General features: G+C 38.5%; 1 protein-coding gene across 8 annotated transcripts in view; it reads left to right on the forward strand.

Annotated features, from left to right (window-relative positions):
• Window positions 1-13,904, forward strand: part of LOC111861306 (receptor-type tyrosine-protein phosphatase H) — a 63,573-nt gene that overhangs the window by 27,546 nt on the left and 22,123 nt on the right. For 6 of the 8 annotated variants that reach the window (XM_023845757.2, XM_023845755.2, XM_023845760.2 and 3 more), the window contains 5 exons: window positions 809-1,090; window positions 1,631-1,912; window positions 2,454-2,735; window positions 11,098-11,406; window positions 11,917-12,013. In XM_023845757.2, the coding sequence (XP_023701525.1) occupies window positions 809-1,090; window positions 1,631-1,912; window positions 2,454-2,735; window positions 11,098-11,406; window positions 11,917-12,013 (1,252 nt within the window). The remainder of the gene's footprint in view (window positions 1-808; window positions 1,091-1,630; window positions 1,913-2,453; window positions 2,736-11,097; window positions 11,407-11,916; window positions 12,014-13,904) is intronic. The other 2 variants (XM_023845761.2, XM_033750272.1) reach the window with 2 other exon arrangements.

Raw genomic sequence — 13,904 nt, forward strand, 5'->3', positions numbered from 1 at the left:
TAGTGGTGGTAGTGGTAGTGGTAGTGGTAGTGGTAGTAGCAGCAGTAGCAGCAGTAGCAGCAGTAGTAGCAGTAGTAGCAGTAGTAGTAGCAGCAGCAGCAGCAGCAGCAGTGGTGGTGGCGGTGGTAGCAGTAGTGGTAGTAGCAGTAGTAGTAGTAGTAGCAGCAGCAGCAGCAGCAGTGGTAGTAGCAGTAGTAGTAGTAGTAGTAGTAGTAGTAGTAGTAGTAGTAGTTGTGTAGGACAACAACAATAATAAATAAATGAAAATGGTGGTGTTGGTGGTGTGTGGCATGTGGCGGTGATGTAGGAAGGGCATAGTAATGGTAATGTTATAGGTGTAGTAGCAGTAACAGCACTGGTGTTACATATTGCAGTGTAACTGAGTGCTTATGCCTTATTCATATATTTTACACACTGTAGTCCATCGATTTCTTCATGACAATGCTCTTCAAGCATGACTTGAACAAAATGTTATCTCCACAAATGTTTTGCTTTTATTGTCAGTATGACAACGTTTTACATCTTATATTAAGACACTAAAGTGTGCTAATCTGATAATGAAGGAAAGTGTGAATAAGGAGTCAAGTCCCATCCGTATATTCTACCATGGCCCTTACACATCACATTAAGAGGCAGAGCTAATACATACACTGACAAGAAAGTAAACGTCACAGTAACTTTGAGTGTTCTCTGTCAGGTCAGTGGTAAGAAGGAGGAAAGTTGGAGAAAAAGAACATACAAGTTATTTTTATGTTAATAGGTTGGATGTTTTTTTTCTCTTCTGTCTACAATATTCTTTGTTTCACAGTTCCTGGGCAAGTTGTAGATTTAGACTTGAAACCAAATCCACACAGTGTTAGTCTGCAGTGGATGAAACCAAGCAATGATGGTGACTGTGTTACACATTATGCCATATCTTGGAGACACACTGGAAGTGAAAACACTAATAGCATTGACATTGGAAAGGAGGAATACTCCTTTGTCATAGGAAATCTTGATGCCTGTGTAGAATATGAAATATCTGTTAGTGCTGTAAATGAGAATGAAGAGGGGAATATCACATCAGTTAACAGAACAACAGAAACAGTTGGTAAGTAGCACTTACTGTTCATACCTTCTTATTTGTATATAGCTAATATGCATGAAATGAATACATGTTGGGAAAGTCATGTCTGCTTGTTTAACTCATTCTCAAATATCGCCCTGGAGATGTAGTCAGCCACTCAGTTCAGTCAGTCATTCGACCTTTTCACAGAATTTTAAGATCTCTCTTAGATTGCACTTAGTTTGAATGTACCATGTAGGAAACAGGAAAGGTGCATGAATATTTTTGCTTTTATTGTCAATATCACAACATTTTATATCTTATATTATGACACTGAACTGTGCTAATATAATTATGAAGAAAAGTGCGAATCAGGATTCAGACCTCATCCAGATACTCTACATTAAGAGGCATAGTTATTCATGCACCAACAAGAACATAAATGGCAGAATATTTTTGTGTATTCTCTGTCAGGTTTCATGGTAGGAAGGAGAAAAGTTGGAGAAAAACAACATATAAGTTATTTTTATGTTAATACATTGGATGTCTGTTTCTCTTCGCTTTACAATATAATTTGTTTCACAGTTCCTGGGCCAGTTGTAGATTTAGATGTGAAATCAAGTCCACACAGTGTTAGTCTGGAGTGGATGAAACCAAGTAATGATGGTGACTGTGTTACACATTATGCCATATCTTGGAGACACACTGGAAGTGAAAACACTACTAGCATTGACATTGGAAAGGAGGAATACTCCTTTGTCATAGGAAATCTTGATGCCTGTGTAGAATATGAAATATCTGTTAGTGCTGTAAACGTGAATGAAGAGAAAAATATCACAACAGTTAATAAAACAACAGAAACAGTTGGTAAGTAGCACTTACTGTTCGTACCTTGTTAAGTATGAAATGAATTGGAATGTCATGTCTGTTAATTTAACTCATTGCCAAATATCATTGTCTTGGAGGTGTAGTCAGCCACTCAGTTCAGTCAGTCATTCCACCTTTTCACAGAATTTTAAGATCTCTCTTAGATTGTACTTAGTTTGAGTGTACCATGTAGGAAACAGAAAAGGTGCATGAATATTTTTGCTTTTATTGTTAATAACACAACATTTTATATCTTATATTACGACGCTAAACTGTGCTAATCTAATTATGAAGGGAAGAGCGAATCAGGGTTCAGACCTCATCCAGATACTCTTCCATGGCCCTTACACATCACATTATCAGGCAGAGCTATACATACATACACTGACAATAAAGTAAGTATAACAGTATCTTTGTGTATTCTCTGTACGGTCCATGGTAGGAAGCAGGAAAGTTGGAGAAAAAAAACATACAAGTTATTTTTATGTTAATAGGTTGGATGTTTGTTTCTCTTCTATCTACAATATTTTTTGGTTCACAGTTCCTGGAGAAGTTGTAGATTTAGATTTGAAACCAAATCCACACAATATTAGTCTGCAGTGGATGAAACCTAGTAATGATGGTGACTGTGTTACACATTATGTCATATCTTGGAGACACACTGGAAGTGAAAACACTACTAGCATTGACATTGGAAAGGAGGAATACTCCTTTGTCATAGGAAATCTTGATGCCTGTGTAGAATATGAAATATCTGTTAGTGCTGTAAACGATAATGAAGAGGGGAATATCACAGCAGTTAATATGAAAACCGAAACAGAGGGTAAGTAGTACTTATTGTGTATTTCTTTTATACACACACACACACACACACACACCCGCGTCACTGAAGCATATAAAATGAATGCATTGTGAGAAGTTTTGGCGGCGTATTTAACTTATGGTCAAATATCATCCTTTTGGAAATCATATTTTGGTCAATCTGTTGAGTTAATGATTATATATTTCTGATGGAGTCTGAAGTTCACCCTTAGATTATGGTAGCACTTTCTTGTGTTATGAAGGGGGCAAAGCCCTCTTGCCTTGGTTTCTTATTTCCTTGAACAGATAATGCATTCAATTTTTTGATATGGACCAAATAATATCAGAACATAGGCTAACACTGCAAGAACAGTGTTGTCCTGCCATTTAAATGTAGCTGGAAGGGCAGATGGGGTGCCATTCATAGATGTATTAAGCGGGTTAATCTTTAAGTCTACTGTGGATTTTGAATATATTTATTATTGAGTTATACTCCAAAATCTGTTAAGTTAAATTTCAGTTTGATACACAATAAATTCATATTTGACATCATAATTTTTGGTAGAAATGCCTCATTGTGTATGATAATTGATACATGACAAGAGATTGATGTCATTACATTCTCTGATGTGTGTTCCTTGAAATGGAAGGAAATATGTTTAATATGTCTATCAGTGATGTCTGTTTTCTGTATGTACACATTGTACATCATCAGTGTATGGCTCCATCTCTCATCACATCATACCATGATGCTGGAAATAGAGACAGTCTCTGAAACCTTGGATACCATCTCCAGCTTTACATGACTGAATGCCCAAGAAGACTTATTTTTATACTGTTACTCTACTAAATTTTTATTAAATCGTATATTCTGAAGAGAGACTCTGCTTCATGTAGTTGTTTAGTCCCTCTGGACTAGCTGACCACTGAAATATTGTGAATGTAAAGAATTTTCTGTTTAGTTCAGTCTGTCGTTATTCTCGTGTCAGTGCCTAGAGAAGTTTTAAACTTACTTTTGGAACCAACTTCACACTATTTAAAATTGAGGGTTAATCTGAGTGACATGTAGTCAATTTTTGTTATTGTTAATATTAGTGATGAAGATGGCAATAATTTAAATATTTTGAGAGTTCAAAATTTCATGATTGGATTGATCTGGCTCGGGGTACAGTCCAGGGGAGGGCTGTTGTGAACACAACAGTGAACCTCAGAGTTCCATAAAATCTTGAGTAGCTGCCTAACTGGCGGCTTCTGAAGAAGGTCTCAGCTCCATGAGTAGTTTGTTATGGATTTTCATGATAGTGAGTGTTCAACCTCTACTTACGAGACTGTGTAGTCATGGAGGTAGATACTGTCACGTGTTTTCTAGGTAATGCGACAAGAAATTTGTGCTGGTTCTCAGATTTTAACGAATATTTATTGGACAGTCACTATATACACTCACAATTATTCTCAACTTATAACGTCAGATGTTTCCACTTCACTATTACAGTTACTTGCACCGCTGATCTTGGTGAAGTGTCTTCTGCTCTGCTCAGAACTCAACTGTCATTAGCTCCTTGTTGGATACGAACTCACTCTTTGCTAAAGTCAAATACAAACTGTCCTGTTCTAGTCGGATAAGAACTCTACTGGTCTCTGGCCAACGTTGGACTGTTATAATGTGCACTCAGACTGAATAGAGAATACCTTGTTGAAGGGTTCATTTCACCTGCTCCTACGCAGATGCTGCTTCAAACAATTCGTTGCTGTGGGAATATGTGTCTGCCTCAAACAATCCGTTTGTAATTGTGGAAACCCCACTGTTAGATTTTCATTTCTGGGACAATGATTTCCTAGCCTTCGCTGCATAGGCATTGCTAGCCGTTGTATAGCAACGGATGTGTTCTGATTCCAAATGATCCGGCAATAGGCGGCCCGCCACAAAAAAGGACAAAAAAGTTATCCACCTCAAATACTGCATGGTGTCACAACCTAGAAGACCACGATCTTAAAAGAAGTGTTTATTTACTTTCTGCATTTAATGATTCAGTAGTCTCATGGCACATTGCTGACTGTGATCATGACAAGTGTGGTGAGAAAAGATCTGTATGCATATATGCATATTAAGTACAATTAATATTTCAGTAATGAAGGACCACTATAAAATATGATCAAGAAAACAGTTTTAGTTCCAAGTACATCAGCATCCCTGCAAACATCATTAGCAGCTGAAGCATATAGAGCTGAGGGACAGCTTTTACTTGAGGAGCACACATTGAACAAAAGAAGACTGTGGTATACCAAGCAGGAATTTGTAGTTGAACGATTTCCACAAGAGAAGGACAGACTATGAAACCAAAGTAAACTTGAAAAGGGAAGAGTGAATCAGAATGGTACCCCCTCCACACCATGTAAGGAGTGATATTATAACTGCTCTGAAGTGTAAGGGTGATTGTAATGGCCAAGGGGAAAGAAACGATTAAAACAAAGGGCTTCAAACTTCTACTGGATGTGTTCCAGTTCACTGGCATCAGTTGCCATGATGATGATGATGATGACGATGACGATGACGATGACTATGACAATGATGACGATGATGATGATCGTAATTTTATGTTAGTTGTGTTGAACCCCTGAGTTCTATTATTATGTCTTTTGTTGTTTTTGTTCATTATGATGACAGTTACATTAATAATCTCTTAAGATAAAAGGATGATCATTAATAACCTACACATCTCAATTCTTTCAATCTCTTTTGAATCCTATTTCTGTAATTTAGCCTTCCAGTAGTTCTACACCCAGAGTGATGAGCAGAACTTTGCTTAATGAAACTTCATGACACACACTTGGGTTCACGGACTGAGTTCCTAAGTGATGAAATCTTATTCCTCTATGACATGACAGCCACATAGAATATGTAAGGCTGTAACTTGTTCCTCATGAGATCTACTGCAGGGAACAGCTGCATGCCCCAGCCATAGTTGCTTTATATTCCAGTGACAGGCTCTTACTGATGATCATAGTTCTACCACTGTGTGAACTACTTTCTGTTTAGTTGCAGTAGTTCTCTAGTTGTTTTAGCAAACGAATCCTGAAGAGAACTCTTTACATGTTTTGGTACTGATATGTTCTTTCTTTATTGTGTATGACATGTTTCTTACGCTCTTGTTCCCAATTTGATATCATTCTTGGATCCTTTTCTATTTGTTTCATATGAGAAATTTCATTGGGATTATATCTCGCTACATTCATAAAATGTGCCAATCACTCACTCACTCACTCATGGAGATAACCACTTCTTGAGAAGCCACTAATTATGCAGCTACTCAAGAATTTCCCAGAATTTTATGGAACCCGAAGGTTCATTACTGTGTCCACCAGAGCCCTCCACTGGTCCCTATCCTGAGCCAGATTAGTCCAACCATACCAACCCATCCCATCCCATCCTGTCTCACTTACTTACTTAACTTACTTACTCATGGAGCTGATCCCTTCTGGAGGAGCCGCCAATTCTGCAGCTACTCAAGAATTTCTCAGCACTTTATGGAACCCGAAGGTTCATTACCGTGTTCACAAGAGCACTCCACTGGTCCCTATCCTGAGCCAGATCTATCCAATCCATACCATCCCATCCTTTCTCTCTAAGATCCATTCTAATATTGTCCACCCACCTACGCCTTGGTCTTCCCAGTGGTGTCTTTCCTTCTGGCTTTCCACCAATATCATATACGCATTCCTCATCTCTCCCATTCGTGCTACATGACCTGCCCACCTCATCCTCCTTGACTTGATAATTCTAATTATACTTGGAGCAGAGTACATGTTATGAAGCTCCTCATTATGCAGTTTTCTGCAACCTCCTGTCACTTCATCTCTCTTCGGTCCAAATATTCTCCTCAACACCCTGTTCTCAAACACTCTTAGTCTATGTTCCTCCCTTAATGTCAAGAGACCAAGATTCACACCCATACAGAACCACAGGCAAAGTTATAGTTTTGTATATTCTAATTTTTATGTTTTAGGACAGCAGATGAGAAGACAAAAGGTTCTGGACTGAATGGTAGCAAGCATTACCGATTTCAATCTCCTCTTAATTTCCTCCTGAATCAGGTTTCGTTCTGTTATGATGTTCCCAAATATCTGAACTGTACCACATTTTCAAAACATCTGTTTCCTATCTTTATGCCATGATTTTGCCCTGCCTTTTGGTGACGAGACAGTAACATATTGTAACGTGTTTCGGTTACTGAATACGCGGTAGAGATCGTTAATTGGTTTATTTAACAATCTACAAGTAACGGCTACAATTACTTATCACACAGTTGCGGGGTTTCACACTTTATAACCGTAATCGCATTAATCAGTTTACCACTGTTGCGGGGTTTCACACTTTATAACCCTATGCGCAATTCAGTTCACTCTGCCTTCAGTAGTCTACACATTTACAGTAGGGGAGCTATGTGTCACTGTATCACACACTCCCAGTTACACAATCACACACACGTCCGGTTCTTCTTTCCACGACGGCTGCTATACTCCAACTGTAGTCGGCTGACTGGAGAACTGTTGATAACACACTCGCTCGTAGGCTTGCTTGGAACTATTTTCGGCGATGGCCACGGTACAACTAACTCGGCGACTGTTACGTTACAACTGACTCGTAGCTGCTGTACAGTTCCCTTATATAGCCGCAGTGGTGCCTGTTGCGTGCCACGTCACAGGAGTTGTTGACTGCTGTCTAGCAACCGCGATGTCCCTTGGTGACGTCACCGCTGTTGACTCGCGTTGCATAGCTACCAGGTTGTGGGGACTCGGCTAACTTCGGCTCCGCTCGTGACGTCACCGCGGGGAGGGTGGCGGGGTGATGACTCGCCTATTATGCGAGCGCTACGTTACCGCCACGTGCCGCTGGGAGGTAGGGGTCCTTCGTTGTGCAACATGTCACAATATACTTAAGTTTTCTCTGTGTTTACTTCTAGACAAACCTCTTTACTTGCATCAATTAAAGTTTGTGTATTTTTCTTTATGGTATTTACAATATCACCCAGTAGAGTCACATCATCGGCATAGACTAACAGCTGATGTGTCCCATTTAATTTCAGTCCCACCTGGTTTCCCTGGACCTTCCTAAAGGCATATTGTAAGGCAAGAACATTCTGGATAGGCAATTTATCAGACAAATGTTTACCTACACGGACTTGACTATACGTTTCGTTTAAACACATTTTAATCAACCTAACTGGTTTCATGGGTATCCCAAACTCTATTAGAATATTGTACAATACTTCCCTCCAAACTGAATCATAGGCTTTCTTGAAGTCTGTGAGTAGCTGATGTACTGTCTCATTGTACTTCCATTTTTTCTTCAATATAATGAATGCAAAAGATCTGATCTGTAGTTGATCTGTTACGTCTAAACCCACACTGATGATCCCCAGTAATTTCATCTATATATGGACTTAACCTTGAAAGAAGAATATTGGATAAAATTTTATATGAAGTTGATAGCAGTGATATCCCCTGATAATTACTACAATCAGTTTTGTCACCCTTCTTGCGAACTGGTACAATAATAGACTCTTACCACTGATCAGGCAATTTTTCCTTATGCCAAATAGAAGTAATTAGATTGTGGATCTTAGAACGTAATATTTCGCCTCCTGCTTGAATAAGTTCTGCCGGAATTTGATCACTACCTGGCGATTTATACCCTTTCAATTTTGTAATAGCTGCTACAATAATAGACTCTTACCACTGATCAGGCAACTTTTCCTTATGCCAAATAGAAGTAATTAGATTGTGGATCGTAGAATATAATATTTCGCCTCCTACTTGAATAAGTTCTGCCAGAATTTGATCACTACCTGGCGATTTATACCATTTCAATTTTTGTAATAGCACTTTCAACCTCAAAAGGGCTAGGATCAGGTATTAACGGCTCAGCTGTATGGATTTCTTTCTGCCTAACATCACTGACCCTATGTACATCCAATAACTGAGAGAAGTAGTTCCTCAACCTATTCAAAATGTTGTGGGAATCTGCAAGCAGATCACCATTCTCATCCTTCACTAAGTTACTGCTAGGCTGGTAACCCCTCTTAAAGTCATTTATTCCTCTATACAGGTCTCTAATGTTCATGTTCTTACTGTTCATTGCAAGCTCATCGATTTTGTTTTTCAGATAGTCCCTCTTTTTTTATTCCTGAAATTCCTTCTTGTTTCACGTCTTATATTGTTCAGATTATCCCCATTTAACTCACTTGGATCCTGTAACCTTTGCAATTTGGCCTGCTTTCTTTGATCTAATAATTTTGAGCATCCTTCATCAAACCATGGCTTGTGCTTCTTCGGTTCATAATGACATAGACTCTCTTTGGCAGACATTTTTATATTCTCTCTAATAGTTTCGTAAGTTTTATTAGCATCCACCTCAGTGTCCAAGTTTTCCAGAGCCGCAAACCTATTTGAGATTTCAACACGATACTGCTCCTTACCCTCTACCTTGTTTAATTTCTTGAGATTGAACCTCTCCGGATGGACTCTGCGTGTTGTTTGCTTACTCACTGCCAGTCTTTCCCTAAGTTTTGCCACCACCAGGTAGTGGTCAGTGCCACAATATGCTGCCCTTAATGGTTGGTCATCAAGTATACTTGAATGCCATCTCCTGTCTATCAAAATATGGTCTATTTGATTGTGTATCTACCTGTCAGGAGATGTCCAAGTAAATTTATGGATGTTACGATGTGGAAACATTGTACTTTTGACAGTAAGTTTTTTTGATGTGGCAAACTTTACTACTCTAACTCCATTATCATTACTAATTTCATGCAAACTCTCATTCCCAATTATTGGTTTGGAAATGTCTTCCCTCCCTACTTTGGCATTGAAATCTCCTAACAAAATTTTCATGGTGTACTTCGGGAATTTATCAAATACATGTTCTAGTTCTTCATAGAATCTATCCTTTATGTCGTCAATTTTATCTTCTGTTGGGATGTGAACATTCAGAACAATGATATCACACCAGTGACCTTTTAGTATTATATATGATATCCTATCACTGACGAATTCTACCCTCTTAACTGCTGATATGATTCTCTTACGTATGAAAAAACCTGTACCTAATTCATGATTTTCATTCCCCTTTCCATAAAAAAATGTATAGTCTCCTGCTGGTGCGATGCCACCTCCATCCCATCTGACCTCCTGTACTCCCACTAAACCTAACTTATATTTTAAGATTTCTTCTGCCACTGCCCTGAACGAACCTGCCCTATACAAACTTCGAACATTCCAAGTGCCAAATCGCATATCCATTTTCATTAGCTTATGTTGTATATCCAAGGAATCCGTCCAGGTCCGAGGCTTTGTGTTCATTTTTGTAAGATAATGATTTTTTTTACGATGAGGAGTTGTTAGCCCCACGCCCAACCCCCAAGATGGAGGGCCACCGCCACCCCTTGTTGGCTGTCCGCGACTGCTTATTCAATATATTCGCAGCTTCCCTCCAAAACTGGAGGGTGTCTCCTCCACCCGCAACCTGAGGACATGCCATACCGTGGTGACAGGGACCCACCTAACATGGCATCCTCTCTCTCTAAGATCATAAAATGTGCCAATGCAACAGGAGCAGGAATATCTGAAATATTGGCTAAAGAAAATAAATATGAAAGAATCAGGTAATGTTGTTATTAGGAAGCAGTGTGAGGAGGGTGCCGAATAGTTCAGAAGATTGCTTGTTGCATTTGGTACATACGTGTATACATACGTATATTTTAAGTAGGTTCCATATGCGTATTACTGACTTACTTATATCTTCACTCTACAGTCTTCTGAGAACCTTTGCCTCTTTTACAACAGATGCTGTTCTTTCCTATTATTTGCCCTTTATCTCCATATCATCAATTTTAGCTCTTTTGAAATCATCCTCTCCATCATCCAGCCATCTCAGTCTGGGCCTTCCAACTTTTCTTCTACCTTCTAGCTTAGTTTCATGAATTATCTTAGCCACCCTGCTTTGATCCATTATAATCACATGCCCCAACCACTCCTACCTTCTCCTACCAGTGCTTTTATGTAATCCTGTACAAGAAGCTTAAGCTTAAAAATGGAGATGACCTTAAATGGATGTTTAAATGCAAAAATATATATGCTCCAAAACTGATCCAATTATTATGACTGAATTTCACGCATTTATTAAGAATCTATTAAAAATAACATTGTACAGACTTCAGATCCTAAAGGAATTATGGTACAGCATGCAGGAATTGGTTTTTGTGTATAATTATATAATTTACATTTGAGTGTTTATGCAAAGTGCTTAGTATTTTTGATTTTGTGTCCAAATACTTTCTTATAACTTTCTTTAGTAATAATATTTGTAAAACATTTTGTGTTTTCAGTAACTGGAGCACCTAAATATGAAGATATATTATGCTTGGAATCTGAAAAAGCTTGTTTAAAATGGATGTTACCTGACCTCAGCTCTAACAAATGCCAACTTCAGAATTGCACTGTTGTGTGTAATGCACTGGAACCCCCTGGACTTCCTCTTAAAAATGGAGTATCAGGGGAATTTCAAAATGACTTCGTTGTTGTAGATGTTATTGGACTTTCATCGTCTACAAGTTATAGCTGTGTGGCTTATATTACAAATGAGGGTGGCACATCCAAGAATGGTTCAAGTACACCATTTACAACTGAGCAAGATGGTAAGTTGTGGTTAATTAAAATTCTTTCTGTTATGTGACTGAAGACTGAATTGCATGCTGCAGCTGTCTTTGGCAGTAAACTTTCATAGCTTTGGTTGAGTGGTAATGAGACTTTAATAGCGAAGTTTATAATGTTATTTAACTCTTCAAAGCACAGTAGTTACTATATGTACCACTTGCTTTGACATTAAAAAATTTTGCATTTTGCTCACAGAGCATATTTGTAAGTTTCATATGATTCTCACAGTAAACAGTGATTATATTCCTAAGCAACTTTAACAAGGTGGGCATTAAAATAGCATTTCAAAGTCAAAAGGCATGTCATTTAGAGAACATCCAACAGGATTAAAAATGAAACGGATATGAAGGACTTGAATATATCTCTTTTCTTGTGAATTGGAATTCAAAAATGTCTATAGAATGTATGGTTTTATTTATAATTATGATTTTAATCCATAAATTTGAAACTAATTTTATCTTTTTTCATTTTTGGTTTATGGGTGTTTATAGTGCCAGTAGGAGTGATTGTGGGTGTCCTGTCTGCCATCATAATAGTGGGACTACTTGCAGTTGTGTTTGTCACATATCATAAAGGTACTCTGGTTTGGTAAGTTTGTGTTCTGATATATTTTTAAAATTTATACCTTGGGTATATATGAAGTATTTCACAGATGTGTGGCACAATGTCCTCACAGCACAGAGTGTCAAGATTATGGCCTTCTGGGATGTGATTCTGTATATTTTTATATGTAGGTTTTTCAAAATATGAGGTGCTATCAGAAAGTTCATGGACTGTTATTGTTGTAACTGCCTTGGTGAAAGAAGATGAGAGGGCAGGCCAAGATCACACTTCTGCAAGCCTATTGCATCAGTCTGCCATGTGACTCCATGCTGTGAACACGCATTGTTTTTACATAATTGCTTTTTTGACTTTGTGCTTCATTTTGTCTGCGATGGATGGCAAAATCGAGCAATGTGTCTGCGTCAAGTTTTGCATGAAGCTCGGTAAACCCTTGAAATGCTTCATGAAACTTTTGGAGAACATTCTTTAAGCCGGACAATGGTTTTTGAATGGCATTCATGTTTCAAGGCCAGTTGAGTGTCAATTGAAGATGACGAACGTTTAGGGTGACCAAGCACCAGCAAAATGACAGAATATGATGAAAAAATTCAAGAATTCATCCACAAAGACCATCACCAAACAATCCATGAGCTCACTGACACCGTTGGGATCAGTTATGGAGTTTTCCAGGAGATTTTAACAGAAAATTTTAATATATGCCGCATTGCTGCGAAGTTTGTTCCCCAACTCTTGACAAATGATGAAAAGCAGCAGTGTGTAAACATGCATCATGAGCTAGGAGAGAAGGCTAATGAGGACCCAACTTTTATCTTTAGGATCATAATGGGTGATGGAAGCTAGATTTACAGTGATGATCCAGGAACAAAGCAACAGTCATCACAGTGGAAGAGCCCACAATCACCAAGCGCAAAAAATATGCGGCAGGTCTGAAGTTGAACAAAGAGCACGCTCATTATTTTTTCTACATCATGGGGTATTGTTCACTGTGAATTTGTTCCTCCTAACACTATGGGTACAGTCAACTCTGACTTCTACTGTGACATTCTGAGAAACTTGAGAGAAAATGTGCAACAAAAAAGACCGGAAATTTGGCACAACTACAACTGGCTCCTTATCATGAGAACACGCCCACCCACATGTACCTGAAAGCCACATGTTTATCGTACCCCATCCTCCCTACTTGCTGAATTTAGCCCCCTGTGATTTTGCTCTTTTTCCCAAATTGAAAATGAAACTGAAATATGACATTTAGAAACATTATCTGACATCCAATTGCAAACAGTATTCAGCAGCTTTAAGGAAAATGACTTCCATGGTGCTACTGAAGCGTGGAGAAAATGATGGGATCGCTGTATATGTTCCAAAGGAGACTATTTTGAAGGATATGGTTATCAGAATTGAGTAAGTTAAGCCAGAATTTATTTTTTGACCCAGTCTGTGAACTTTCTGATAGCACATGTCTTCAGAAATTGTGTGGTTCCACATTCTAGAAGTTTGTGATCTTGTCTGATAGATTTTTATAACATATGTATACAACATATATGCATGTTATCTTTTGTTGAACATTCCAAAGTGAATTTGAAGTCTCTGTAAATCTACTGCTTCTATTAAAACACATTGTTATTTACTAAGGGGGCATGTGGTAGTATATTTGGTTGAGGTACTATGCTACAAGCCAGAAGGTTGCAGTTTTGAGTCTCTTTGAAGTCATTGGATTTTTAAATTTACATCCAGAAGCACTATGGCCCTGGGGTTGACTGAACTCCTAACGAAAATGAGTACCAGGAATCTTCCGGGGGGCTGGTGTAAAGGATGGCCATTGCATAAGGCTGACAACCTCACCGTCATCTATGAGCCAAATGTCTAGAAAATGTGGAAGCCTCAACACAAACCTATGGGCCTCCACAACCTGTTA

This window comes from Cryptotermes secundus, unplaced genomic scaffold, assembly GCF_002891405.2.
Source record: "Cryptotermes secundus unplaced genomic scaffold, Csec_1.0 scaffold158, whole genome shotgun sequence".
Classification (NCBI taxonomy): Eukaryota; Metazoa; Arthropoda; class Insecta; order Blattodea; family Kalotermitidae; genus Cryptotermes; species Cryptotermes secundus.